The sequence below is a fragment of the Dipodomys merriami genome, unplaced genomic scaffold (genome assembly GCF_024711535.1).
Source record: "Dipodomys merriami isolate MVZ:Mamm:240054 unplaced genomic scaffold, mDipMer1.0.p SCAF_29, whole genome shotgun sequence".
In the NCBI taxonomy this organism is placed as follows: Eukaryota; Metazoa; Chordata; class Mammalia; order Rodentia; family Heteromyidae; genus Dipodomys; species Dipodomys merriami.
The window spans coordinates 16168679-16193717 of NW_027204381.1; the positions used below are offsets into that span (position 1 = coordinate 16168679).

Below are 25039 nucleotides of genomic sequence, written 5' to 3' on the forward strand. Positions count from 1 at the left end.
GCCCCGCATTGTCTGGCGTTTTGATGAGGTACATGGCTCTCTTTTCCATGTGTGCAGAAGGCCAGGAGTCTCAATGGAAGACCTATTTTTAAACTTCTGTCATAATGAATGTGTGCGTGGGATCCCGTGCAGCTGGGAATTCCTTTGAAACTCTCATTTCTTATTTTTCCCTGTGGTCCATGCTAGATCCTGGCCACTTTGGGGTATGAAAACTCTTCAGTTTTCTGGCTTCCCCTTGAGAGTCATGTTCTTTTGGAAAATAGCTTTAAAAAGCAAGTTCGGGCTGTGTTTTTTTTCACTCAGGATAAGAATATCCTTCTCAAAGCAATGAGGACTCTTACCAGAGTAACCGGATCCATATGTTGAAGCTAATGCTCAACATATGGGCCAGTGAACTTTCCAGAAATATGTCTCCAGTTTTCTAAAAAAAAAAAATGCCCCCATAAACTCCAGAAAGGACCATTACTCAGGTAAGGAATGGTTTAGGATTCTACACTTCCTAAGAAAGCAATAGAAGAAGTTCTGATTGGCCTCTTAGTATTGGCCCACAGCCCTCCCTGTAAGGCTCCTGGGGCCTTGTCCATGCTGGGCTTGCTCTTCTCATTAAGGAGTGGCAAAGCTGAGGGTCGTAACTCAGCATGTCCAAATCATTCCTTACACAGAATGGAAACATCTCTCCCCGTACTTAGGGGCTCTTTGATCCTCACGTTCTGCTAAGCACAGTAGTGGTCTGTTAATTACATGCATGGTTCACAGAACACCTACCTTGGAACCAGAAGGCCTGGACTCAGGGTACCTTGGCTCTTACTAGAAGTGCCCATGAGAAGGTCACTCCTCAATTGTCTCTCTTCCTCATCTGGAAGGGAAAGAGGCAGGGCAGGGTGGTATCTGAGACCCTTTCTGGATCTCACAGTGTGGAGCTGATCATTCTCTAGAGAAGAGCAAAGACTAGCCAGCCATCCCTAGGTTACTGAAGTGCTTCTTCCAGCCAGCATTTGGAAGCAGCTGACCTTCTCCTCTTGTCCACAGCAGGGCTCAGTCCCTTCCCTACTTTACCTCCTGTTCCAATCCCTTCCCCTTGTCCTGGCTCCTTCCATTTTCTATCCTTGGCTCTACCTCATCATTCCTTTCTCTGTAGCCTTTTTAGCCTTTTGCTAGATTTCTCAATGACTTGCTTTGTCTATTGGAGGGATGGTTAGAAAGACTGTACCCCCAATCATCTGGTACACACACACACACACACACACACACACACACACACACACACACACACACACACACACACACACAGGCACAACCCCAAACCATCCCTTTGGCCCCTGTATTCTCTGAGAACAGCTGTGGTCTCTCCATCACATGAGCACAGACCTAGAGCTGCAGCAGCCCTGCCTGCAAGCCAGTCGCCATGGCAACAAGCTTCTCCATTCCACTGTGAACAGAAAATGGCTGTTGGAAGGAAAGACTCCGTGAGTCACTATCTAGGACCCAGCTTGTTTTGTTCAGGCGCCTCCTTCATCTTGGCTTTGAAATGCTCCATGCATTGAACCAAATGTTTGGCTTTCAGATTTACTTAAGAAGAGGAGAGGCAAAAGGAAGTCAAATCCAAATGAATAAAGCATTTTCTTTTCTATCTTAAAACTGTTTTCCTGAGGAACGGTTATCTGTTCGGAGCAGATAAATGAGGAGCAGGCTGAATGTAGGAATCGGTGAGATCTGGGGCCGTGTGTTTTCTTATCAGTGCGTTGGAATGACAGCACATACGAATATTCAAACAAGAATTCAGGGGAAGTAGCCAAGGGATACAAGGAAATCCATGGGGGCACAGAATACAGGATTTTAGGCAAGCATCTGTCTAAAAGGAGTGATGGTGTTTGCTGGTACATTCTGTTAGGGAATCAGGCGTGATGGTCCAAGTTGCTAGGCAAGGTGGGCATTTGTTGACACCTCCTATTTCAGAATCACTTTGCAGAATCACAATGATTGATAAACAGGGTGGCGTGAGGAGTTTTCTGGAGACCCTGGGGCCTAGTTCTGCTGTGGCCGGCTTCCTGCTGGTGACACAGCCCAGTTGACCATCAAAAGACACTGTGGTATAGCTCACATTGAAGTCTAGATCGGAACCATAAGCCCTCTCAAGGGTCAGGGGTCATGTTTAGGATAGAGAGCTCTCCCCAGGGACAGTGTGTTCCCCTGTGGGATGCTCTGGTTCTGTCACAGCTGCATGGTGATGGTACTTTGGTGGTGACAAGGCCTTCAGCTCCCCACAACCTCCACCTTTTAGCCTCTCTTACACTGAGCTGAGGGACCCTGTTTCCAGCGAGGGCTCTGGGTTCCATTCTCAAAATTTCAAATGTGAAAGTTGAACTGGACTTTTTTGTCTTCTTTTCTTTTTCTTCAGTTTCTCTGCAGGTGGATATTGTTCCCAGCCAAGGGGAGATCAGCGTTGGAGAGTCCAAATTCTTCTTGTGCCAAGGCAAGTGTCCCGTGTCCCTCCGCGCTTCCAGACTCAGCTCAGAAACCTGCTGGGTGCTGGAGTCTGTGTCTCAAACTCGTAATCCTAGCTACTTAGAGGAGGCAGAGATCTGGGGAAATCTCTGTTCCAGGCCAGCCTGGGCATATAATTTTGCGAGATTCCTTCTAATCAATGGCTGAGTCTAACACAGAGATGTTTAAATAGGAAGACCATAGTCCAGGCCAAGCCAGGAAGCAAGCAAGACTCCACCAAGGAAAACAGAGGGCTAGAGTACCTGCCTAGCACGCACAAGGTTCTGAGTTCAACCCCAAGTACCCAATCAATACAAACATGGGATAAGGCAGAAGTTCCTTGAGTGTCCAGTTGATGGCGCTATCTAGGTTTCTGGGCCTTGTTGTGCCCCAGGATAGAGGAGTTCTCAGGCCCCCTTGTTTCCTCTCAGAGGCCGCCACCATCGTGGTGCTGTGTATTTATTGTCTGATTGGCAGTGGAGGGAAGCCCAAGAGTTTTTTTTAATAGGAGCACAACTCCTAGGCAGCAAAGCATCTCGCTTCTCCGGAGCTATGTCCCAGTAGCTCTGTCAGTGAAAACAACATGGGCACCAACCAGCAATGCTTTGACAGATTAACTTACGGCTCATTGCTTAGAATCTCCTACCTTGTAAATCCAAGAAATTCTAAAATTTGCCCGAAAGGCAATGCCTAGTGCTTTCTCTGTGGTTCGGAGGGCGTGTGCCCTACAGGTCTGCTGGGAAAACCTCATGGGGCAGTATTCTGTCCTCTGCAGCTCTGGGCTGTGTCAAACCTTGTGTTTATTTAGAAAAGATGCATTTTTATTCCTCCGCAGCTCCTATAATGAATAGAATTAGGCCTCAGGTTCTCTGAATAGAGAACAACTGGGAATTCAGAACATGGCAGAACCTGGAAAGAGTGGAGCTGGATATGAACCGTGGCATTTAGCAAGCAGCTTTTGGCAGGAGGGAGAACTGTTAAGTGCCATCATGATTTGCATCCAATGAGGTAGTTGTGGCCGGTGGATGCACCCGCTCCGGCTCTGTCTTCATTACAGCAATCCCAACGATCTGGAGACGCAGCCGTGAAGCCCACAGCACATCTTGCAAATAGTGATATTTATTGAAAACACGATGGGTCCTGAAAGGAAGACTGCTTCATTTCCATACTAAGCATCTGCGTGGGGCTGGATGGGGTGGATTGGGAGGGGCTCGTGCAGAGAGGCTGCAGGATCTGCATCTGCCAGAACCAAGCGCCCCTGGCTGAGCCGTAGCCCACCATTGGTCAGCTCGGTAGCAGCAGTAGTCTGCTCCTCACAGATGCCCACAGGAGAGGAAGAGCTACATTTGTCCAAAGTAGCAGGTGCTGGAATGACATTTATGCTGGTATATGCACAAACAGATGCTAGAACCAATGTATTGGAACCTATACTCTTAGACTAGACAGTGTCTCATGTCTCCAGCTCAGAGGATTCTAATCCAGTCCCTTGAAAATAAGCTGGTCAGTGGGCTCACGCCCATTAAGTCAGACGTAGATATACTAACTTCAGCATATCTAGAAGTACATCAGCTCAGTACACAGGATACAATCAATGATCAACAAAGGAACAGGAAAGCAATAGGAGCCCAGGCTGTGTGGCATCTTTCCCCATCTTAGATATACAATAATGAAACAGATGTAAAATGGAGCTGCTGGGCATTCTTAAACCAGCGGGGTCCCCCTTCCTCACCACCCAGATACCAGTAGTGCTTACTAAATAGCCACTATCACTGCATGAGCTTCATCATCACGATTTCAGCGGTTTGAAAAGAATCTCTCCCTCCCCAGTGGCAGGAGATGCCAAAGACAAGGATATCTCCTGGTTCTCCCCCAATGGAGAGAAGCTCAGCCCAAACCAGCAGCGGATCTCGGTGGTGTGGAATGATGACTCCTCTTCCACCCTCACCATCTACAACGCCAACATCGACGATGCAGGCATCTACAAGTGTGTGGTCACGGGCGAAGATGGCAGCGAGTCTGAGGCCACTGTCAACGTGAAGATCTTCCGTAAGAACCTCCCTCCCCCCTTCCGTCATTCTCCATTCTCTGCTTTGCCAGCAGGACACATGGTAGGGTTGTAGAAATAGTGAGAAGGCAATAGAAGGACTAGTGAGACCCTGGCAGGATTGTGTTCCCCTTTGTAAGTCTTTTCCTGACCTAACTCAGAGTTCCTCTGTGTTCTCCATCGGTCCTTGGGGAACTCAGAACTCTGCCTTCTTTGACTCAAAATACACAGTTCCCAGAAAGCTGATAGGGCTCCCTCTGTGTCTTGTGGTTAGACCATTGAGGCTTTCCTTTTTACTTCACTGTCCTTCAGCGGGGGATATTACCCAGGTGCCAGTGGTATCAAACCTCCTTACTTGAGCATTCAGTGCTGCTCACAGCAGGAGATTCCACCTACCACTAAAACCTCATCTGGAGATGGCACCTCATTACTTTGTTCCAGCGCCTCTGTCCTGTTGACCAGAGTCAAGACGGGTGACAGCCAGTGGGACAATACCAGTTGCCCTAGGTTTATTGTCATTCAGCTTCTCTCCTTGTCTTCAGAATTCTCTTTGCTATAGGGAGACAAAGAAGGGACTGCTATTATAGACCAGTTGTGTTGCCTGTTCATCTATCTGACTAGTACCATCCCACGTGGCAAGGAATTCTCAGTGAAGACACTCCTTCCCCTTCTGTAGATTGTTTCTGCTATCAGTAGCTAAACACTGGCAGCCTACTCCCTTCTTCGTGCCAGCTTCTCCGCCTCCCATCTATGACCAGCTGCTGGTTGGGAGTACCTTTTATAGAACTGTATGAGGGATTGAGGCTGATTTGGAACTCAGGTCCAGTAACATAACTCTAATAAGAAGGGCTCTTGTGGGCTAGGAATGTGGCTCAGTGGTAGAGTGCTTGCCTAGCATGCATGAAGCCCTGGGTTCAGTTCCTCAGTACCACATATACAGAAAAAGCCAGACATGGCGCCGTGGCTCAGAGTGCTAGACTTAAGCAAAAGAAGCTCGGGGACAGTGCCCAGGCCCTGAGTTCAAGGTCTGGACTGGCACAAAATAAAAAAAAAAAAAAAGAAGTGCTCCTGTGAGCGAATCCAGTTTCTTCCTCATGCTTCCCCTGCTCATTTTTCCAGAGAAGCTCATGTTCAAGAACGCACCAACCCCACAGGAGTTCAGAGAGGGAGAGGATGCCGTGATCGTGTGTGACGTGGTCAGCTCTCTACCCCCAACCATCATCTGGAAACACAAAGGCCGAGATGTCATCCTGAAGAAAGATGGTGAGACCTGAATTGCCTGAGACACTATTCATTCCCTGTGAACCCGCTGGATTCCCTCATTTTCATCCCTCTCAGCTTCTGAGGCATCCCCAGGCCAAAATCACATTCGGGTTCCCCGAGACCCACAATATTTGGACTCCCAAGGCCCAAATGGACATAGGTGATAAATTCCAGCACCTGATTTTTTTTTCAGTAGACTCTTGCTCTCAGATCTTATTACAGAGCCAGGCTCATGTGAGATTCTTTCAGCCCTAACCCCTACCTTGTAAGACTGAAGGAAGAGGCTCAGCTACCTGCCTGCAGATCTCAGCGGTTTCTGACTGACCCTTGGATAAACACCTGCTTCTTGTCTCTTCTAGTCCGATTCATAGTCCTGTCCAACAACTACCTGCAGATCCGGGGCATCAAGAAAACGGATGAGGGCACTTATCGCTGTGAGGGCAGGATCCTGGCACGGGGGGAGATCAACTTCAAGGACATTCAGGTCATTGTGAATGGTGAGGAGTCCCATTCTTACTCTCTCCCCATTGCCGCAACTGTGGTTTCCTCCTTCCCTACCACCGCTAACGCATTTCCTTTCACTTTTTCTCTTTGCTTTCTAAAACAAGTCTGGTCCTCCCAGTCCATCCATTCGTCTCAACTCCTTCATTCATCTCAACTCCCCACCATAACCTCTAGGGGAAGAAGTATTCCTTTTCTTTTTTAAATAAACTCGTTGCCTGGGTCTCCCATCAATGATGGGGGATTTGGATGCAAATACTGAATATCTTTCATCATCTTACAGAACTAGAAAAGTTCCATACACTTCCTAGTAAGTTCCTCTTCTTCCTCATTGTTCTTGGATATTATCATAATTGAGTCCCTCTGGCTCAAGGTCTAGAGAAACTATTTCATTTCACTCTAATTTCAAAACAGTCCAAATCATGGTCCGTGGGTTTATGAATCTTAATTTGCAGTGTCAAATAAACACACCCACAGAATCGATCTGACATTTACAAGATGTTTACAGGAAATTATAATGTCAGAGCTAAGAAAATAAGTCACATTTGAATTGTTTTGGCTATTGATATGTATGTTTTTGCCAAACTCTTCCCCCATCTCGCTCTTCTTTTGGGGAAAAGGAACCAGTTTGTGTACAAGTTGTTTATGATCATTCTAGGAAAATGACCTTCTTTGGTGAGTTGGTGGGTTTCTTCACAGTAGTAACTATCATTATGGAGATACTGGTTTGTTTGTTAAATTAACATCGAGTTCCACCAAGCCTGTAGTTATTTAGTGTACATTGATTGAGAAAACACATAATGACAAATAGCTACTGTAAATCACATGCCATGTCAACACGGGCAAAATGTAATCTGATAGAAATGGTGGGACTTTTGTTCACTGTAATTCTTTAGTCCACACATGAATTTAGGTTTCTTACACTAATTCTATACCCAGGACTCCTGGCCCCTGGGAGGGGCCCTTCTCTGAGTCATTGAGTTCTTTCTTGTTTTCACAATCTCCCTGCCATTCTTTCCTTCAGTGCCACCCACTGTCCATGCCAGGCAGAGCATTGTGAATGCCACCGCCAATCTGGGCCAATCAGTCACCCTGGGCTGTGATGCAGACGGCTTCCCAGAGCCCACGATGAGCTGGACAAAGTAAGAAACTGACCCCTGCCTTGGGTCATGGGCAAGAGAAGGGGACTATCAAAGGAACCGTTTGCATGTTGGTATAGCCTTGACTTGGGGAGGGGCTTCTTGGAAATTCTCCAGGTGAAGAATGGATTTTCAGTTACATCATATTCTCTTGCCTTGTGCAGGCATAAGATTTTTCAGTCTTGTGGAGGCAGATTGGGAGGGCGTGGACAGGTAGGAGAGTCTATGTCACCTCTCAGAACACAGTTACATCCTTTGGACAGACTCAAAGGATTAAGTAGCCTTAGGAAAGGAATCTGAAGTCTACATCATTGAGAAGGGCCCTGGGCTCAGCATCTTTGTCTTTTGCATTTTTGCACCCTACAGGGATGGGGAACTAATAGAGAATGAGGAGGACGAAGAGAAGTACATCTTCAGTGACGACAGTACCGAGCTGACCATCAGGAAAGTGGATAAGAATGATGAGGCTGAGTATGTCTGCATTGCTGAAAACAAGGCTGGAGAGCAGGATGCATCCATCCACCTCAAAGTCTTTGGTAAGGAGACTAGGGGAGCGAGGTAATGGCTCTACCTTTTTTGTTTAATCTAAGAAAGGACCAGTTCAAGCATGCACTGCCCTAGTTATCAGTTAGAAGCTCCTTTTGCTAAGCAATTATGTCCTACCCTGCTTTAAGGTTGGCAGTGAATTTCCATTGCTCTTCTCCCTGTAGACTCTTTCTGCAAGGGATTTTTTTTGTCTCCGCAGATTATTACACTTGTGCTAAAGCTCTTAAGTCTCATGTCTGCTATTGGCTGAGGGAAGTATGCCAGTGGGCAGAAGCCTTGCTTAGCTGATTTCTTAGGACCAGCAGGAACCCGAGGGGAATCGTACCCCCATCCTGAGTGGCAGTAGAATATCCAGCTTTGTTGTTCAGAAAAACAAGAGCCCCAGGGTTCTTCTTGGACTAGGGTTGCTGGGGCTTGGTTTGGAATGAGCATTGACAAAGCCAGCTCTTAGTGGCTGACTGCAGAGGCACGGGCAGTGCTGGGAAACGGCAGATCGTAATGAAGCATTTCGAGATACCAAGTTCCATGGAGGCCAGGTGAACAGTAGGAGAGCGATCCAAACACCATGGGCTGACAAAAGACACTAACACAAAGACAGACTATTGGAAGATGAAACCTTGGTGCTAGAGTGAACCAAGGGTAAGCAGGAAGACTCTGTAATCCGCCACTACTTACCTAGTAGCTGGGTGTTATTTGCCTCACTGGCTAGAATTATTTTTCCTCCATTAGTGAAATAAGTTACATTTCTTTGGTGTTATCTCTTTTTTTCTCCTATAGAAACCATTTTAGAGGATAATTGTTTTAAATTGGGGGAAAGAATTCAATTTTCCCTAATGTGTTAGCATTTCACTCAGATTTGGAATGCCTGTGCTTCTTGCATTACCCAAAACATTTGGAAAATGAACTCATCTCAACTCCTTTTCTTCCGATCTTCAGTCCACCCAGAAGCTTCCAATCCATTGCATTCTTTCTAGTCTCCTCCCTGGAGACTGTTCTAGCACCACCATGCTTCTTGTCATAAGAATGTCAACCCTTTCTTTCTTTCACCCCTGCTGGAGTCATCTATTCATTTCCACTTACTCCAAGAAGGAGGGCTCTTTGGATATTGGCCATACAAGATTGTCAATCCAGGCTGATAGGCCGTGGGGAGCCAATGGGAAGCACAGAAGCACTGTGTCTGGGGTCTGTTCCCTCATGTACCAAATGAGCTCACAGGACTTGTATGGCCTATAAGCCAGATGTTCCCCACACCTGCAAGTCAAAGCATTCCTTCTCCTCCCCCCCCCCAACCCTAAAACAAACTCTTATAGTACACAGTATGAGCTCACATCTGGGTCCTTGCCAGAATTTCTAAAACTGGTATCTTTACCTCAAGTCCTCCTCCATTCTAAATCATCTTGACATGTTCCTAAATTCACCATCTTTAAAATAGAAATGATCACCCCTGTTGTGGTGGCCAGTTGTGGTGGCCAGTCAGTGGGGGAAATTCCAGCCACCCAGCCTAATGTCTGTCTTCCTCATACAGAGCTACTCTCTTCCCAACCCCCCTTTTATATGCCCCAGCTTCTCTGCTTTTATTCAAGCAGTTTGTCGATACTTGGAATCACTTCATTTCCAGGCCAAAGTTGTGCCTGTTTGAAAATCTCATGGCACAGCCCCAAAGCTATCTCCTGGTGAAAGCCCAGAACAGGATAGCATACATATAGCTCCTGCATCCATTCAATTCTGTGTCTCCTGTCATAGTTAGAATAGGACCTTGTACTTAGAAAATAGATAACTTTTGTTTTGAATGGATGCATGTCATCATTCAAACCCACAAAAATGTATCTATGTAATTAGATAAACTTACAGAATTTTTTTTCTTTTCAGCAAAACCCAAAATCACATATGTAGAGAACCAGACTGCCATGGAACTGGAGGAGCAGGTGACTCTCACCTGTGAAGCCTCTGGAGACCCCATTCCCTCCATCACCTGGAGGACTTCCACCCGAAACATCAGCAGCGAAGAAAAGGTATAGTGTCACCCAAGAGTTTCAGGGTTGTGGAGCACAGACTTGAGGCACATTGAGTCTGTACCATGCCCCATTCTCTTTGGGGTCCTGGAAAGTGGGGTGTGGTCACTAGAGGTCCTGCAATCTCCCTCCCTTAGCTTTCCAGGATGAGACTTGCTTAGCATCCCTTTGAAGTAGAAGGGGCACGACTCATTGCCTAAATTTGGTAGGGGTGTGGTGCTGTGGGCATGGTTGTCTTAGATGATAGTGATGTTCACACCCGGGGTTTTGGAACCGTGAGGAACAAAGACAAGAGAGACCCCAGTGTAGCAGATGATATGATTATCATCGCAGTAGCATCCAAAGATAAAACAGGGACCCGAAAGAGCCTATTAATTCTCTCCCTTACGTTTTGTATACTCATGCTATATACATGCACTACACGTACGAAAGCTTGGTTGCCTTTGCGTCTGCCTGTATTCTTGGTCACATTTGAAGTTCATTTTGTTCTAAAGGCAAAAATAATTAGCAGTTTCAAGATGATGGTCGATTCACAGAGAGATTGAGAAAACTGTACTGACCCTCCTGGAAAATTAAAAATGACCAGGAATATTTAGCTTTAAAGCACATGGACTTACGGCCACTAGAAATCTATCTTTATAATTGATGGTATTATAAAAGATGGGTATGAGCCCCTTCATAATGTAGCCCTTTGCTACTGAGTGGGCCAAAATCAGAAGGATGTAAAGGCTTGATTTTCAAACAACGTCAACTCTATTATGGCCCTTCTCCAATATCATTTTGTATATCCTTTTGTAATTGCCTTCATTTTAGTTGGCCGGTTCTCTCTTACCTATTCAGAAGGAATAGCCTTCACCTTAAAGAACATGTATAATGAATTGCTTATTGACTAGAATGTTAAAATATATTAGATCTTCACTTGTTCTGCTTAAAAGGAAATTCCTTAAAAGCAATCAACTCAAATAAAGCCAAAAGGGATAGTGTGAAATACCAGAGCTAAATTTGGAATTCGTATTTGAGGAACTAATTTCCATCCTACTAACAGAAAACAAAGCTAAATCCAATGGAACCAAAACTGCTGTTCCAAATAACCTATTTTTTGGTAAGTTTTGTATCCAGAGTTGATTTCAACTGAGCAAAAATGCAACTAAGGAACTGCTAAATATTTTTGAAACTCACATATGCTCTTTGATACGCAAAAAAAAAAAACCTAGATTTTTTTTTAATGTGATGTTTACTTGGATACTTTCTTTCTCAACCCTGGACCCGAACCCTCAGCTAAGATTTCAGCTCCCTCTTGTGTGTTGTGTGGATTCAATGTACATTTCAGGGCTCAATTCACAGGGCAGCGTCTTGACAGATCTTGCAATATCAGACTTAACAAGTAGATTTATGCAAAGTGACCCAATGTGATTCTGAAAGCTCCAGTAAAGGACAGAAGCCTCAATCTCAGTTGAATGACACTCTCTATCTTCTCTAGAAATAGCTCAACAGCCAACTGAGACCAGAAAGATTATTAAGATTTGTGCCTACCTCGAGTTCTTTAATAGGTTGGCACTTCTGGTTTATACCTAGTTCACATTCACGGGGTAAGAATATATAGGCAGAAACTGAACAACTCATCCTTACTAAATACTGAGACTTGAAGGTACCCAGCAGAGCATGTCTCAAGCCTGGAAAGGAATGACTTTTTCTACAATTGAGTTTTCAGTTTAGATCATCTGTCTTATTGGGAGATAATTATGTAAGACCTTTTGCATCGCTTGTGTTGTGGTTTTCTTTTGCCCTGGATCCTCTTCCAAGTGTAGTCAACATGATATAATTGGAGGCTGAGTGAGTCAATGTTAGAGCAAATCATCCAAATCAGCCTCTGATAATACCAGACTAACACAGTTGCCTAAATGAAATCCTAACAAAATTTGCCATTTCTAAAGTAATTAAATATTGACATCCAAGAAGCATGATGACATCAGTCTGACAGTTGTCGATAGTTAATAATTAAGAAAAAAACAAATGTGAGCTATGCAGGAGTAACCAGGTCACTTTTTACTTTGGCAAGCTCTCCTCAAGTTCTCCTCCAACTAAAGTTTTTTTGCATGACAGGTAATTAGATAATGAGGATAGCTAGCATCATTGAATTATAGAAGTGGATGAACCAGTGTTTTCTGATAATTGGGGTGATTCAGGAGGCGTGTCAGCTTAGAAATTATATGGAATGGCAGAAGAAAGGAGCCTCCGGAGAGCAAGGTCACATGAAAGACTAGAATCACTGGGGGTTGGAAGGCACCTTTTACAGTTTTCTAGAATCAGTTGGCTTTCTTTTCTAGTATCACTTAGCTTCTCTCTGATGGTGATGGCGTCCAGCCTCTGTGGGACCCTTGGCCAACTCTGTTGACCATGAAGGGATGTTTCCTGTGTCTTCTGCTCCTCAGTGCTCCTTACACAGTCCTGTAAGAGTCACTGAAGCAGCTCTTAGAATTTCCTCTAGCCAGTCTTCCCTTCTTCACTTAGCATTTAAGGCCCTTTGCTCTGTTTTTTGAATGGCATTGTTTCCACATGCTTCACTCTTCCAGCCATCCTGTGCTAGACAGCTTTAGTTCCTCTGTGCTTCCCTAAGTTCCTCTGTGCCATGCCCTGGGTAACTCACGCAGACCTCAATAGGGCATCCCCTTGATCTGGACTCCACTGTGAGTTGCATCAGCTCCTAAGCTCTGTCCTCACTCCATTGTTGCTTATTGAGCTTATGGTTGACTAAATGTACCACATCGTCAAAGTGATACACACCAGCTAATGCACAGGTATCACTCACCTCAACTGCATTAGGTCACAGAGTCCCTTATCCTATTCTCATGCAATTGATTGTTTAACCAACAGTGAAAGATGTTTTTTAAATATTTATTTCTACTAAAATTTCTGTCTTGTTGGTTGCATCCCTGTTTCTGAACAGGGTCATAGCGGTGATGTGGAAAGGACCTTCCTTCACTGGGATTGATCCAACAATTACAAGATATATAGCATAGCTGACCTCTTTCCCCTTAAGTATCAATGCATTGCTGAAAATGCTACTTATGCAAATACCCCCTGCCTTGTGAATGGCTGTTTCAGAGCATCTTTCGAACTTGTCCTTCAAAGTCTATGAGTCAGAATATATCAGCACTGGTAGGCTCCCTATGTGTGTGTATTAAAAGGAATGAGGTAGAGCCATCAAGAGTGATCCCAGCCCTAAAATCCAAGTGCAGATAACTTTCCTCATGCAACTTCACCTAACATTTGTGTTAGAGGTTGCTTTCAACCTTGGATCAACACTTATGTGAAATATCTTTGCTCAAATCACTGATGTAGATATTGACTGGTGAAAGGTCAAGTTCATATTCCTTAAGAGACCGCAGTGGCTTCCCTCTGGGAAGTGACTCAAGGCAAAGCACATGATGTCCCCTAGCACCACAGGTGCTCTCTTAAGATTCAGATAGCAATTTGGGTGAGGTACAGACTCCTTGAATAAAGTTTGTTACAATATATGTGAATTAAAGCTGTGTTGTCTTACATTAATGAGTCTGATGTTACTCTTCTGACTGAAAGAGAGAAAAGGCTTTCTTCTAGAGACACACAGTGGCTTTCTAATGGAATATCAATGTTCTTCATTGAAAAAGAAGAGAATAAGCTGGAAGTAATACTGGGTGTCTGAATGCCCTACCTAATCTTTGACTATATCATTGGACCAAGTTTAATCACTGGATTGAGAATGGTCATTATCAATCTGTTAAGTGTCATCTGATTGAAGCAGTTTAGGTTAGCAACTGGTAAGGTTAACTCTAGTTGGTTAGATCACTGAGATCATTAAGGTAGACCAGAAGTCCAAAAGTTGGTCCAATTCTAAGTAGTCATTATTATCTTGACCAAAAAAAAAAAATGGACATCATAATGGATCAGCTGGAGGATGTTCATGAAGTTCTTCGTAATACTTCAGAAAGTTTGTGCATTTGTGTCATTTCACTGATCATCCCACATGGGTTCATCACAAATATTCGCAGGTGTTTGAGTGACTGTTGCTAAATTCCAGGTACCATTTGCATATTGAGCGAGAGCTAGAGGTGATGACTTACATACTCAATCCTTGGCAGGAAAAAAAATCCATGTTTATTTGAATGCCTCTGTGCCTTTGAAATGAGGAAAGAAAGGTATATGAGTAAGAGAAAGAAGGAGAGGGGGTTGAAGGCTTGGTATCAGAAGACACTGATAGAAATAAAGGCATTTTGTGAACCTTGAAGCTTGAGCTAACAGAGTATCTGCAAATAACATTTTAGAAATTCTGGATTCTTGGGAAACTGGAGCTTTCTTTTCACTGGAAAGACTATCTCAGTCAGTACAAGCTTAGTGCCTGATTTTAAACATTGGTAGAGATGATTGCGTCAAGCAATCAGAATCTGGTTTATCTGAGGTGTTGGCAAGTGTATAACAGGGAACATTTGAGATAATTATAGGAGTGTTTTGCTTTAGTTTATGTACAAATACCTGTAGATTTGTGTGCAAGGCAATAAAACATAGGAATACTTTTTTAAAACAACCTAGAATGAACCGTTTGGGGAACATCAGTAATCACACCCTGTGATTTTCCTAAGTGTACATATTTGCATATCAGATTATCTTAAAATAGACCACACCTCCAACTAAATTATTAAGACGAATATATTTATCATCATTCTACCAGGCACACAGGTAGAAGTCAAGCTATTAGAAGCATTATGTCATTAGCAACCATTTAGTCTAAAAGCCACGGAACTGTGGTGATTTCGGAAGGACACAGATGAATCAGACTTGAAAAACAACCAACCTCATGTGACATAACTCCCTTAAAAACAACCTCAATTCATGCAGCCCTGGCATGTGACAAACAAGCTTATTAGTGATGTGGAATTGGCAACATTTGACGTGTTGGCCCTGTTATTTTGTCTGTGCATGCTCCCCTGTTCTCATTTTCTCCTTCATTCCAGCATCCTGTAAAATCTAAGCCAGCCATCTCCATCTTCATTTCTCACCAGAACTCCTTGCATTTTGTGGGCTTACTAACTGTTCACTCATTCGTTTTCGTTCCCCAGATTGTGTGCCATGTCACTAGCATCTTTGTTTCTGTCCTGTCTCCATCTGAACGTCAGGGACAATTAGACATGTATGCCACCTCACAAAAACAATGATGCAGCTTTGATGTCTTTGACTCCCAGCATGAAAACAGAGGGAAAAACCCGTAAGCAGAATAGATACCCAAGTGCTGGATAAAAACGAAAAACAAAACAAAAGAGTAGGCAAAAAAAAAATCTAGTTGTGAGTGGAAAACTCTCTCCATCTAAGTGTCTCTTCCTGGAGAATACTATGTTGAATGACAATGGAACAGGCTCCAGCCTGTGAGCCATCTAGCATTGCCTGCCTTGAAGGGGTGGAGCCTACCATAGCCCCTGGGCATTTGGTATCCTTAGAGACTTCATCCTTCTCATTCCTAATGTACCTCTCTGCTCCTTGCTTTGTTCCTTTTTTAACAAATAAAAACTTATTTTTTATAAAATGCATGCAGTAATACAATGCATGAGCATAAAATGGTATTCATATATCTGTGGTAAGCTGATGAATAAAATTCAAAGGAAGCAATTTGTTCTGTTAGTACTTCTAGAATATGTGGCTAGAACTAGTAACATCACTATAAAGAAGTCTAAAATATATCTGCTGTTTTCTGGTATCTATATCTACCAAAGATGAGGAATCCCTTTATCTTGGAATTACACGAGATAATGTTCATTAGTGGGGGGGTGGGGTGAACGTAATCTAAAGCCTTGATTAAATCGGGTAACAAACACACTACGGAAAGTGGGCCTTAGAAACAGTTCAAAATGGAAAAGAAGCTGCATGTGCACGGAATGCAGTATAGTGCATCACTTCTCTGAAGCAACATGTTGTAAAATTTTACTGCTTTCTTGTTGTGTTTTATATCTTGTTCTCTCCAGGCTTCGTGGACTCGACCAGAGAAACAAGAGGTATAGCTTACCTGACCACTAGCCAGTCTTTAGTTTTGAAAGCATTGCAGCGTTAACTCATCATTACAGTGAATAACCAGACATGCTAAACTAATTAGTACATTAGTTAGATTACGGAATAGGACCATAGTGCTAGACCTTACTTAGTAATAGTTTTAGTTGTTTTTAGAACGAGCAAGCAAGCTATGTTGGGAGTAGATGACCAAAATCCTTATTATATCCTAAAATGGGATCTTATTCTCTCACTGGTGCTGGTAAAAAATCATATTCAGGTAATTATATTGATAGATATAAATTGTCCAATTCCCAGGCCAGGCATTTTGAAATGATGATTTTTTTACCTCTTTACTCTCACACAATAGATGTGGCTTTGGACCATAAAGTCACAAAGTGAGTGATTGAAAACCCACTCAGCCCCTTCCTTGGCAGCTCAACTCATCTTGTCGCTCACTTTATTTTATAATAATCGGTCTTAGTCAAATGATCGTATCACATTTCATCTCAAAAGCAACACAAATGACATCTCTTGTTGGTTTACCCCAATTGTTAAACATATCTGTTATTTTTATAGAGCAATAAATTGATGAGATTGGGAATGATTGGTACAAATGGCTTTATGTTATATAAAGTCAGTAGCCTTTAGCCTTTGAAATTTCTATGCCTGCTTGCTTCTGACTAGGTAATGGGGGACTTTGTTTGCATCTGAAACTCAGTATTAACCTTAAATTTTCATTGCTTACATTCCAAGACCCCATGTCCAATCATGCCCACCATCTTTTCCTTGGTTAGTATAAAAGTAGAAAGGTGATCTACTTTAAAGGAAGTTCAAGGATCTCATCTACAAAGACTTTTATTTTTAATTGAAGTTGCTTTTGTCTGTTTCTCCAAATGAGACCTCCACACTGTAAAACTATAAACACAGAAGGTCCTATAGAGTCTGTATTTTAATTTAGGGAAAAAAAGTGATCCTTCGTTCTACAATACAGAATGCATGTGTTCAGGTCAAGGCTTTAAATATTTAATGATTCTTAATATTTAAAAGTTGAGTGCCTGCCCAGGCGTGGACATTAGTATCTGCAGGGGCACATGAACAAACCTCCCTTGATGCTACAAGGACTATAGTTCAGGACATGTCCTCACTGAAAGGCTCTCCTCCCCTGACACAGAAATCATTCAGTGCTGTCACAGGCTGGATGTTTTATTGCCCAAAAGTGTTGGCCCTGTTGGGCTTGGGGAAAGGAGAGGAGAAGGGTGAATGATCAATGGGTCTTACGCAGCTCAAGAACAGATGATTTCATTTGCTTTACCTTATACTTCTCCCTGTCATTCTGATCTAGACTTATATAAGCAAAAAGCTGAAATTTTATCAGGGAGCATTAAGATGATGTTAAGAGAATTGTGAGTACAAGTGGAAGTAGCCAGTTTACTCCCAAGAAAGCACACAACACCCTCTCTCCCACCCTACCCCCCACACACACACTCCATTTTTCAGAAGTAACTTTACCTTGGATGTTTCACTTTGGACATAATTGAGGATCAGAAGTTCCATTTTCTTCTATTTGTCTTGTTCAGAGATGAAGACTATAGGCCATATGACAGTCAAAGAAAGCTGGGGTTATGGACAGTTTTGTTCTATAAATGCTGAAAAGCCTTAACACTTTCACCTGGAAGAAGTAAGACAAAAATGATGGACGAGAAGAGAATAATAACTATCACTGTGCTTGATATATTTCCTTTTCCTAAAAAAAAAATCTTTTGGCCATAATGATCTTTTTTCCCTTTATTTACCATTATCATTGTTAGTATGATCATCATCATTATGATCATTATTATTGCTGATACAGTTTATCAGGGCTTCATACACACTTGGCTTTCTTGCTCAGTGGACACTCTACCACTTGAGCCATGCCTCCAACCTTACTTTTTTGCTGATTATTGTAGCAGTGGGCTTTTCTGCTACAGCTGGCTTCATACCATGATTCTCTCCAGATCTCAGCCTCCTGTGTAGCTAGGATTGCAGGCAGGAGCCATCAATACTCAATCAGAATGATCTTTTTACTCTTCACTCTCACCCTGAGCTCGTCTGTTCCCTCTGGGGAAGCCAGCATGGTCAGCATAACTTTTGATCAGGATGTCTTGTGGGTGGCACAGCCTGCCTTTGTCCTGAAGCAAGAGTAAAACATTTCAGAGAGAGATAGTCTATCTACATATCCTCAAAGGCCAAACTGGGCACCTGGCTAATTAGCTCTATTATCAAACCTACATCAAGCCACCAGAAAATGCAAATTTGTTCTCCACAGAGCACCGCCTACTGGCCTAACAACAGAAGTAAATGAGAAACTTGGGGAAAGAGATCAGATAGAAAAAGAAAGAAAGAAAAGAGTTTGGCTGTCCCTACATCCATTTCCTGAGCTTCTCTTTAACCATTTTCTAGATTATTCTGAGTAAAGACTGCTCATCCTTTGCCCAACAGAGTACTGTTGTTAATGCCCTCCTTCCTACTTGACCTTCTTTTATCTCTCTTCCAAGTGGAAATATTCTCTGAGCTTTCTGAGGATTGCATGTACAGCAGCCCCAGGATAAATCCAGTCTGTCACAAACAATCATAGTTCATCTCACGGCTGCCCAAGCCAGGGATGGACCTCAGGTCTCCTCTGCCTTTCGTTCTGCTGTTCTTGGGAAAATAGAATGATGAGTAGATCAGGCCAGCCCTTTAGAGATACCTGCAGCGATGGCTACATGCTCTGGATATCCCTAATCTTTACTGACAGGTAAAGATTAGGGTTTGGCATATGAAAATAGCCACTGGGCTCGACTGACAGCATTGCCAGTATCCAAGTAGAAGAGGCACAAGGTTTCCAGCACCCTAAGTATCTGTCTCAAGGCTCTTCTAGCTAGGGCTCCTCACTTGTCTGCTGGCATTAACTGGTACCATCTCTTGGGATGCAGTTTCTCAGAGCTGGCCAGTCTCCTAGATTTACAGGTCCAATGGGAACACCAGGGCGTTCATCTCAGAGAGAAGAGGTGCTTACAGCAATGGGTGGTGATGATTTTGCTTGGTTCTTCTCCCCTTGCTGGGCAGCACGTTCTAGTTTCCAGGTAGGATATATGATGGGGACGAGATCTGTCCTTGAGAGTAAAAGGCACTGCTTATGACAGAGCTAGTGAAACTGCAGCACGAGGCCAGTTCTGCCTTGCTTCTGAGATTCCCAGGCTATCTGCTACAGGGTGTTGTGACTCAGGGCCCCAGGCTTCCAAAGCAACAGAACCCCAGAGGTCCTCTCACTCTCTGAAGACCAAACCCCAATGTATGGCAGATGCCAGATACAGAGTACCCTCCCGTCCATCTTTACAGAACATTATACGCTAGAGATAAGAAGGTGGCCCAGCCGCTAAGGAGTCAGGAATCTTCAGCTGTCCAGCCCCCTGGAGGATTTGGGTTAAAGCCACATGCCTAGACTCTACTGGAGTCAGCAGCCATTTTACTTAACAATGATAAAGCAGGGGAGGGAATCTAGAGCCTAGTGCCTAAGGGTCATGTGCTTATTCTCTTCTTGATCGCATCCAGTGACCCAGGAAGCCAATGGCAGTGTCCAAGACTAGGAAATGTTAGTGACTATCTTCCTAGATCTGCCTAGGCCTGTCTGTGCCAGTGTCCCTGGAGAAGGAACTCTGGTCCCCCTTGTTCAACAGCTCCTAAACTTGGAGTTGTTGACACTTCCATTTTTGAAGTGGAATTGTTTCCCTTTAAAAAAAAAAAATTAGCATCGAAGAAAGAGAGGCATCTTCAGGAAAAGGATGGGGGGGGTCAGTTTCTCTTGCACAGTTTCCTACATTGGGAGTATTAGAAATTCCAGGTACACGTACATGCACCATGGAATGGGAGGTAGAGAAACTGGAAGGAAAGGATGAAAGGAAGGTTCCCCCCAAACCTCATGAGCCAGGGCCATTGCTGGCCAGGGCTGCTGTTTCCGTTTACATGTCCCAAACAAAACAGCTTTGGTAGACCTAGCCTGCCTTCACCACCCCCCCCTAACCTACCCACCTAGTTCAGGCCAATTGAAATACCTAAGTGCCCCCACGCACGCCATTTTGGGTACACCCAGGTTTCCATGGTGTTCCCAGGGCCTCCCTAGGAGGAGATCTATTAAGTGAGATTAGATGTTAACTTAAAAGGGGGGTGGGGTGAGGGAGACTGGTCACAGACGAGCTTAGTCTCCCAGCCCCCACGTTGCCGTGGCCCTTTGCCCCACTCTGATTCTGACGCTGTGCCTTTCCTCCTGACAGACTCTGGACGGGCACATGGTGGTACGCAGCCACGCCCGCGTGTCATCTCTGACCCTGAAGAGCATCCAGTACACGGACGCCGGCGAGTACATCTGCACGGCCAGCAATACCATCGGCCAGGACTCACAGTCCATGTACCTGGAAGTGCAATGTAAGGAAGAACAGGACAGACTCCAGGGAGTGTGGGAGGAGTAGGGCAGGATCAGGACACAGCTTAGACCTCAGCTGCACTCCCCCCCCCACACACACACACACCTCCCAGGAGCTCTGCCGTGTTCCTATAGCAGGTGGCCCTAAGATGTTTCATGGCCATATTCCCAAGGCACCACCACAGGTTCCACCCTGGGCCTTCTTACAGGCCTTCCATCCTGAGCCTTCCTGTCCAGCGCATGCGCACAGGAACGCTGAAACATACCTGCCTCCACTTCCTTTTTTTTTTAGTTGGTCATGGAACTTGAACTCTGGGCACTGTCCCTGAGCTCTTCAGCTCAAGGCTGGCGCTCTACCACTTGAGCCACAGCCCCACTTCTGGCTTTTTCTGTGACTATGGTATTGAGGAATCAGACCCAGGGCTTCATGCATGCTAGGCAAGCATGCTACCACTCGGGCACATTCCCAGCCCTCCAGTTCCATTTTGAGACACATCTGCTTCCCCAGAGCCAAGAGACAGGATGTGGAGGGCTCCTATAGTGGTGATCATTCTGGTAGCTGTTGTTTCTAACTCACTGCAGATGCCCCCAAGCTACAGGGTCCTGTGGCAGTGTACACATGGGAGGGGAACCAGGTGAACATCACCTGCGAGGTCTTTGCTTACCCCAGTGCTACAATCTCCTGGTTCCGAGATGGTCAGTTACTGCCGAGCTCCAACTATAGCAATATCAAGATCTACAACACCCCCTCAGCCAGCTATCTGGAGGTATGTCAAGGTTGGGGGGTACAGCGGGGTGGAAAAGGCTTTTTATGTGTGTGTATACAAGGTACTGGGGCTTGAACTCAGGGACTAGGTGCCATCCTTTAGCTTTTTTGCTCAAGGCTGGAACTCTACCGCTTGTGCCATAGTTCTATGTCCAAGGTTTTTGTGGGGGGGGGGGGTTGGTGGTTAATTGGCAATAAGACTCTTATAGACTTACCTGCCTGGGCTGGCTTTGAACCACAGTCCTCAGTCTCAGCCTCCTGAGTAGCTAGGATTACAGGCATGAGCCACAGATGCCTAGCTGGATAAGCTTTTGAGTGCCACTTACATCTCTCTTGCTTCCTTGGCACATTCTAAATCGGGGAACCATTAGCTGGAGAAGAAACTGCTTTTCTCTGCTGTACTATTGGTCCTGTCTATGGGACTGGAATGAATGATTTGTGCTTTATCAAAACATAACCAAAAGACTTGCCTCCTTCTTTCTAAAGGTGACCCCAGACTCTGAAAATGATTTTGGAAACTACAACTGTACTGCAGTGAACCGCATTGGACAGGAATCCTTAGAATTCATCCTTGTTCAAGCAGGTGAGTGCCACTCGCCCCTCCCTTGCTGCTCATCAAAGACACCTCACGGGTACCAGGATTGCAGGAAGAAGAAAGCACCAGGATCCACCAAGCCAGATGGTCAGGAAACGCAGGGAGTCTTGGAGGTGTGAGGATCTAAGCATGAGATGAATCAGGGAGAGGATCAGGTGGGGAAATGGGCTAGGAGGACAGAAGACAGATAACAGGAATCCCAAGAATGCACAGAAATGAGAGAAATATGTTTTGTGATTCAATGTACTGCTTAGCTGGGTGCTTATGGCTAATGCCTGTCATCCTGACTGCTAAGAAGGCTGAAATCTGAGGATCACAGTTCGAAGCCAGCCTGGGGAAGGAAAGTCTGAGATGCTTGCTTATCTCCAATAAACTACCAAAAGAGCCAGAAGTGGAGCTGTGGCTCAACTGGTAGAGTGCTAGCCTTGAGCCAAAGAAGCTCAGGGACATCACCCAGGTCCTGAGTTCAAGCAGTAGGACCAGCACCAAATAAAAATAAGAAGAAGAAGAAGTGCTGCTCATCTGGGTTTCTTTGTATTTTCCACACAGACACCCCATCTTCACCCTCCATCGATGGAGTGGAACCATACTCCAGTACAGCACAGGTGCAGTTTGATGAGCCAGAGGCCACGGGTGGAGTCCCCATCCTCAAATACAAGGCTGAGTGGAGAGCGCTGGGTGAAGAAGTGTGGCACTTCAAGTGGTACGATGCCAAGGAAGGTGAGTGGGGAAGGGAGAGGGTCCACTGGAGGACTGATCACCTTGGTCCTTGGTATTGAGGGAGTGCACTCACGCTCAGCATTCAGCATATCACAGCTTCCTGTTGGAGTCTGGTGACATGGCTCTGCAACTTGAGAGATGTCACCATCTGCCACCCCCATCTGAGTCGCTAAAGAATTAGGACCACAGTCAGATCTTGATGGAGAGCTATTGTCCTTCTACTGCTGGTATTGACATCCTATTCTCCACCGTTTGCTAAGCAGAAGCCCCGCATAGATGCTGAACACAGCCGGATGAGTACAGGTTACTCTTGCTGTGGCCCTATCTGTTACCTGTAATGCCTCGCCAGTCCTGCCTGGGTATCTGTACCCAGGAGCTGCCATGTAATTATGACAGGAACCAAATAAACAAGTGGTGATGAGGGAAAATCTGCTCTCAAGGCAATCCTGAGCTATCTTTCAAGTTAAAGATTCTGAAAAGGTCTTCTAGATTTTACTGCAATTGGAAGATCTGAACCCAGAGCAGCAGACAACAGATAGATCTATATCTGACTCCTTCTTTGGAGTTTCACTGTGGTAACTCAATGTTGTGTTCTTGTAGTGTAACCCTTGTCTGGTAGGGGGGAACTAGGGTGTAATCAGGAACTGGCAGGAATACGGGTCTCTCAGCCATCCAGAGCCAGGTCTCAAGCAATCTTCCTGAGACTTTGTCTGCAGTGAAACCTCCATGGATCGTTCCACTCCTGGACAGCTGGAGGGAGGGAGGGACTAAGAGGAGCTGCTATGTAATCAGGACCAGAGACAGAGGAAAACCATCCTTTCTCATACTCAAGTTGTGACATTTTCCTGTCTTATGGTTTTCTTTTTATCCTAAAATTGCTTCTAGGGTTGTTATGCTTTGTTATTGTTGTAAAACCTACATAAGCTTTACATCTTATCATTTTTAAGTTGTAGCATTAAAACTCATTAGCGTAAAGCACAGCCATCGCTCCTATCTGGCCCCTAGAACTTTCCTGTCATCCCAAACCAAACCTCTTTGCCCTTGAAATAATGGCTCCCCATTTCCTCACCTACCTTCAGTCCCCAGTACTCATGGTTCCACTTCCTGCAGTTGATCATTTTAGGTGTCTTATGTAGATGGAATTGTACAATATTTGTCCATTTGGCTCTAGTTTATTTCATTTCACGTAATGCCCTCCGGGTTCATCCATGGTGTCATGGGTCAAGTGTTCATCCCCTTTTCAAGGCTGAATAGTATTCCACTGCTTCTCTTTAGTATATTTCATGGATCCGTTTATTTACTAATGGTGGGACATTTAGATTTGCTTTTGCTTCTTGGCTATGGTGAATGCTGCTATTGGAAATGCGGATAATGGTACCGCTATACTATTTTCCACAGCAGCCTTTCATCAGTACCCTTCCACCCTTTGTGATCTGTCCTATATTTTCACAACAGCCAACATGGAGGGTGTTGTCACCATCATGGGCCTGAAGCCTGAGACATCCTACGCTGTGCGATTGGCAGCCCTCAACGGCAAGGGGCTGGGTGAGATCAGCGCAGCCTCTGAGTTCAAGACACAGCCAGTCCGTAAGTAAAGCCAGCTGCCCTGCCTCTCACCCTCACCTCTGCTCTTCTTGTGCGTAGCCAGGACCCTGAGCTGGTCAGAAGACAGCTTTTGGTCTTTCAGGTCCCTGTGCTCATGATTGCCCACTTAGCCCACTTGGCTCTCAGGGATGGCTAACACACAGTCCTCTTACCCTGTCTTTCTTAAAGGGGTTGGGGAGGCTAATAACATCCAGGGGGTGCTCCCTCTGACATAGTATTGAAGAGAGAGTGAATAAAGCCAGCAGGTGAGTTGGAGGGATTCGAGAGAATTACTACAGATATACCGAGCATCCTGTGCCTTAAAGGGAGAAGATAGAGACGATGACAATTCATCTAAGTCCTGGCGGGCATGCCATAGGAAAACAGATTACTGTAAGATACGTGTGCAGGAACAGACTTCCCAGCATTTAAAAGGGAAGAGGACAGCCTTGGCCTTGGACATGTTTGGCTCCCTCTTCCACCCCCCCCCAAGCACCCCCCACCGGAGCATTCAGTTTACCTGCCTCATGGGCTATCTCTCTCTCCAGAGAGCTGCTTCTCCCTAGTGCTGCTCAGGGCTGCCTTTGTTTCCCCTTATCATCCTCTCTTTCTTTAACCCATGCCTGCCCAGCTTTTGCCCTTGCTTTTCGCAGCACTAGATAAGCCCTGCCCTGGCCATGTCCTTCTACCCACCAGAGTTTCTGTCCTGAGAGGCTCGTGAGTCTGTCTGGATGAAGACAAAGCTGTACCTGGACTCCTTGATTTCCACAGAGCTCCTGGGCTCTCCCTGGCCCCTGGATTTAACATGCATGAGAGAACCCTTTGCTTGCTGGCCTTCTAAGCCAGGGAGCTGCAAAGGAATCACCTTACCTCATCCCAGAAGTAGAATAGCCCATCTCGTCTTCCTTCTGCAGGGATTGATTGCC

General features: G+C 44.9%; 1 protein-coding gene across 18 annotated transcripts in view; it reads left to right on the top strand.

The window, feature by feature from the left end:
- Nucleotides 1–25039, top strand: part of Ncam1 (neural cell adhesion molecule 1) — a 251628-nt gene that overhangs the window by 184431 nt on the left and 42158 nt on the right. For 9 of the 18 annotated variants that reach the window (XM_070038460.1, XM_070038453.1, XM_070038454.1 and 6 more), the window contains exons 2-14: nucleotides 2399–2473; nucleotides 4312–4530; nucleotides 5648–5791; nucleotides 6151–6288; nucleotides 7317–7434; nucleotides 7798–7967; nucleotides 9847–9989; nucleotides 15983–16012; nucleotides 20300–20450; nucleotides 21031–21215; nucleotides 21701–21797; nucleotides 22359–22529; nucleotides 23985–24116. In XM_070038460.1, coding sequence (XP_069894561.1) covers nucleotides 2399–2473; nucleotides 4312–4530; nucleotides 5648–5791; nucleotides 6151–6288; nucleotides 7317–7434; nucleotides 7798–7967; nucleotides 9847–9989; nucleotides 15983–16012; nucleotides 20300–20450; nucleotides 21031–21215; nucleotides 21701–21797; nucleotides 22359–22529; nucleotides 23985–24116 — 1773 coding nt within the window. The remainder of the gene's footprint in view (nucleotides 1–2398; nucleotides 2474–4311; nucleotides 4531–5647; nucleotides 5792–6150; nucleotides 6289–7316; nucleotides 7435–7797; nucleotides 7968–9846; nucleotides 9990–15982; nucleotides 16013–20299; nucleotides 20451–21030; nucleotides 21216–21700; nucleotides 21798–22358; nucleotides 22530–23984; nucleotides 24117–25039) is intronic. The other 9 variants (XM_070038456.1, XM_070038457.1, XM_070038458.1 and 6 more) reach the window with 1 other exon arrangement.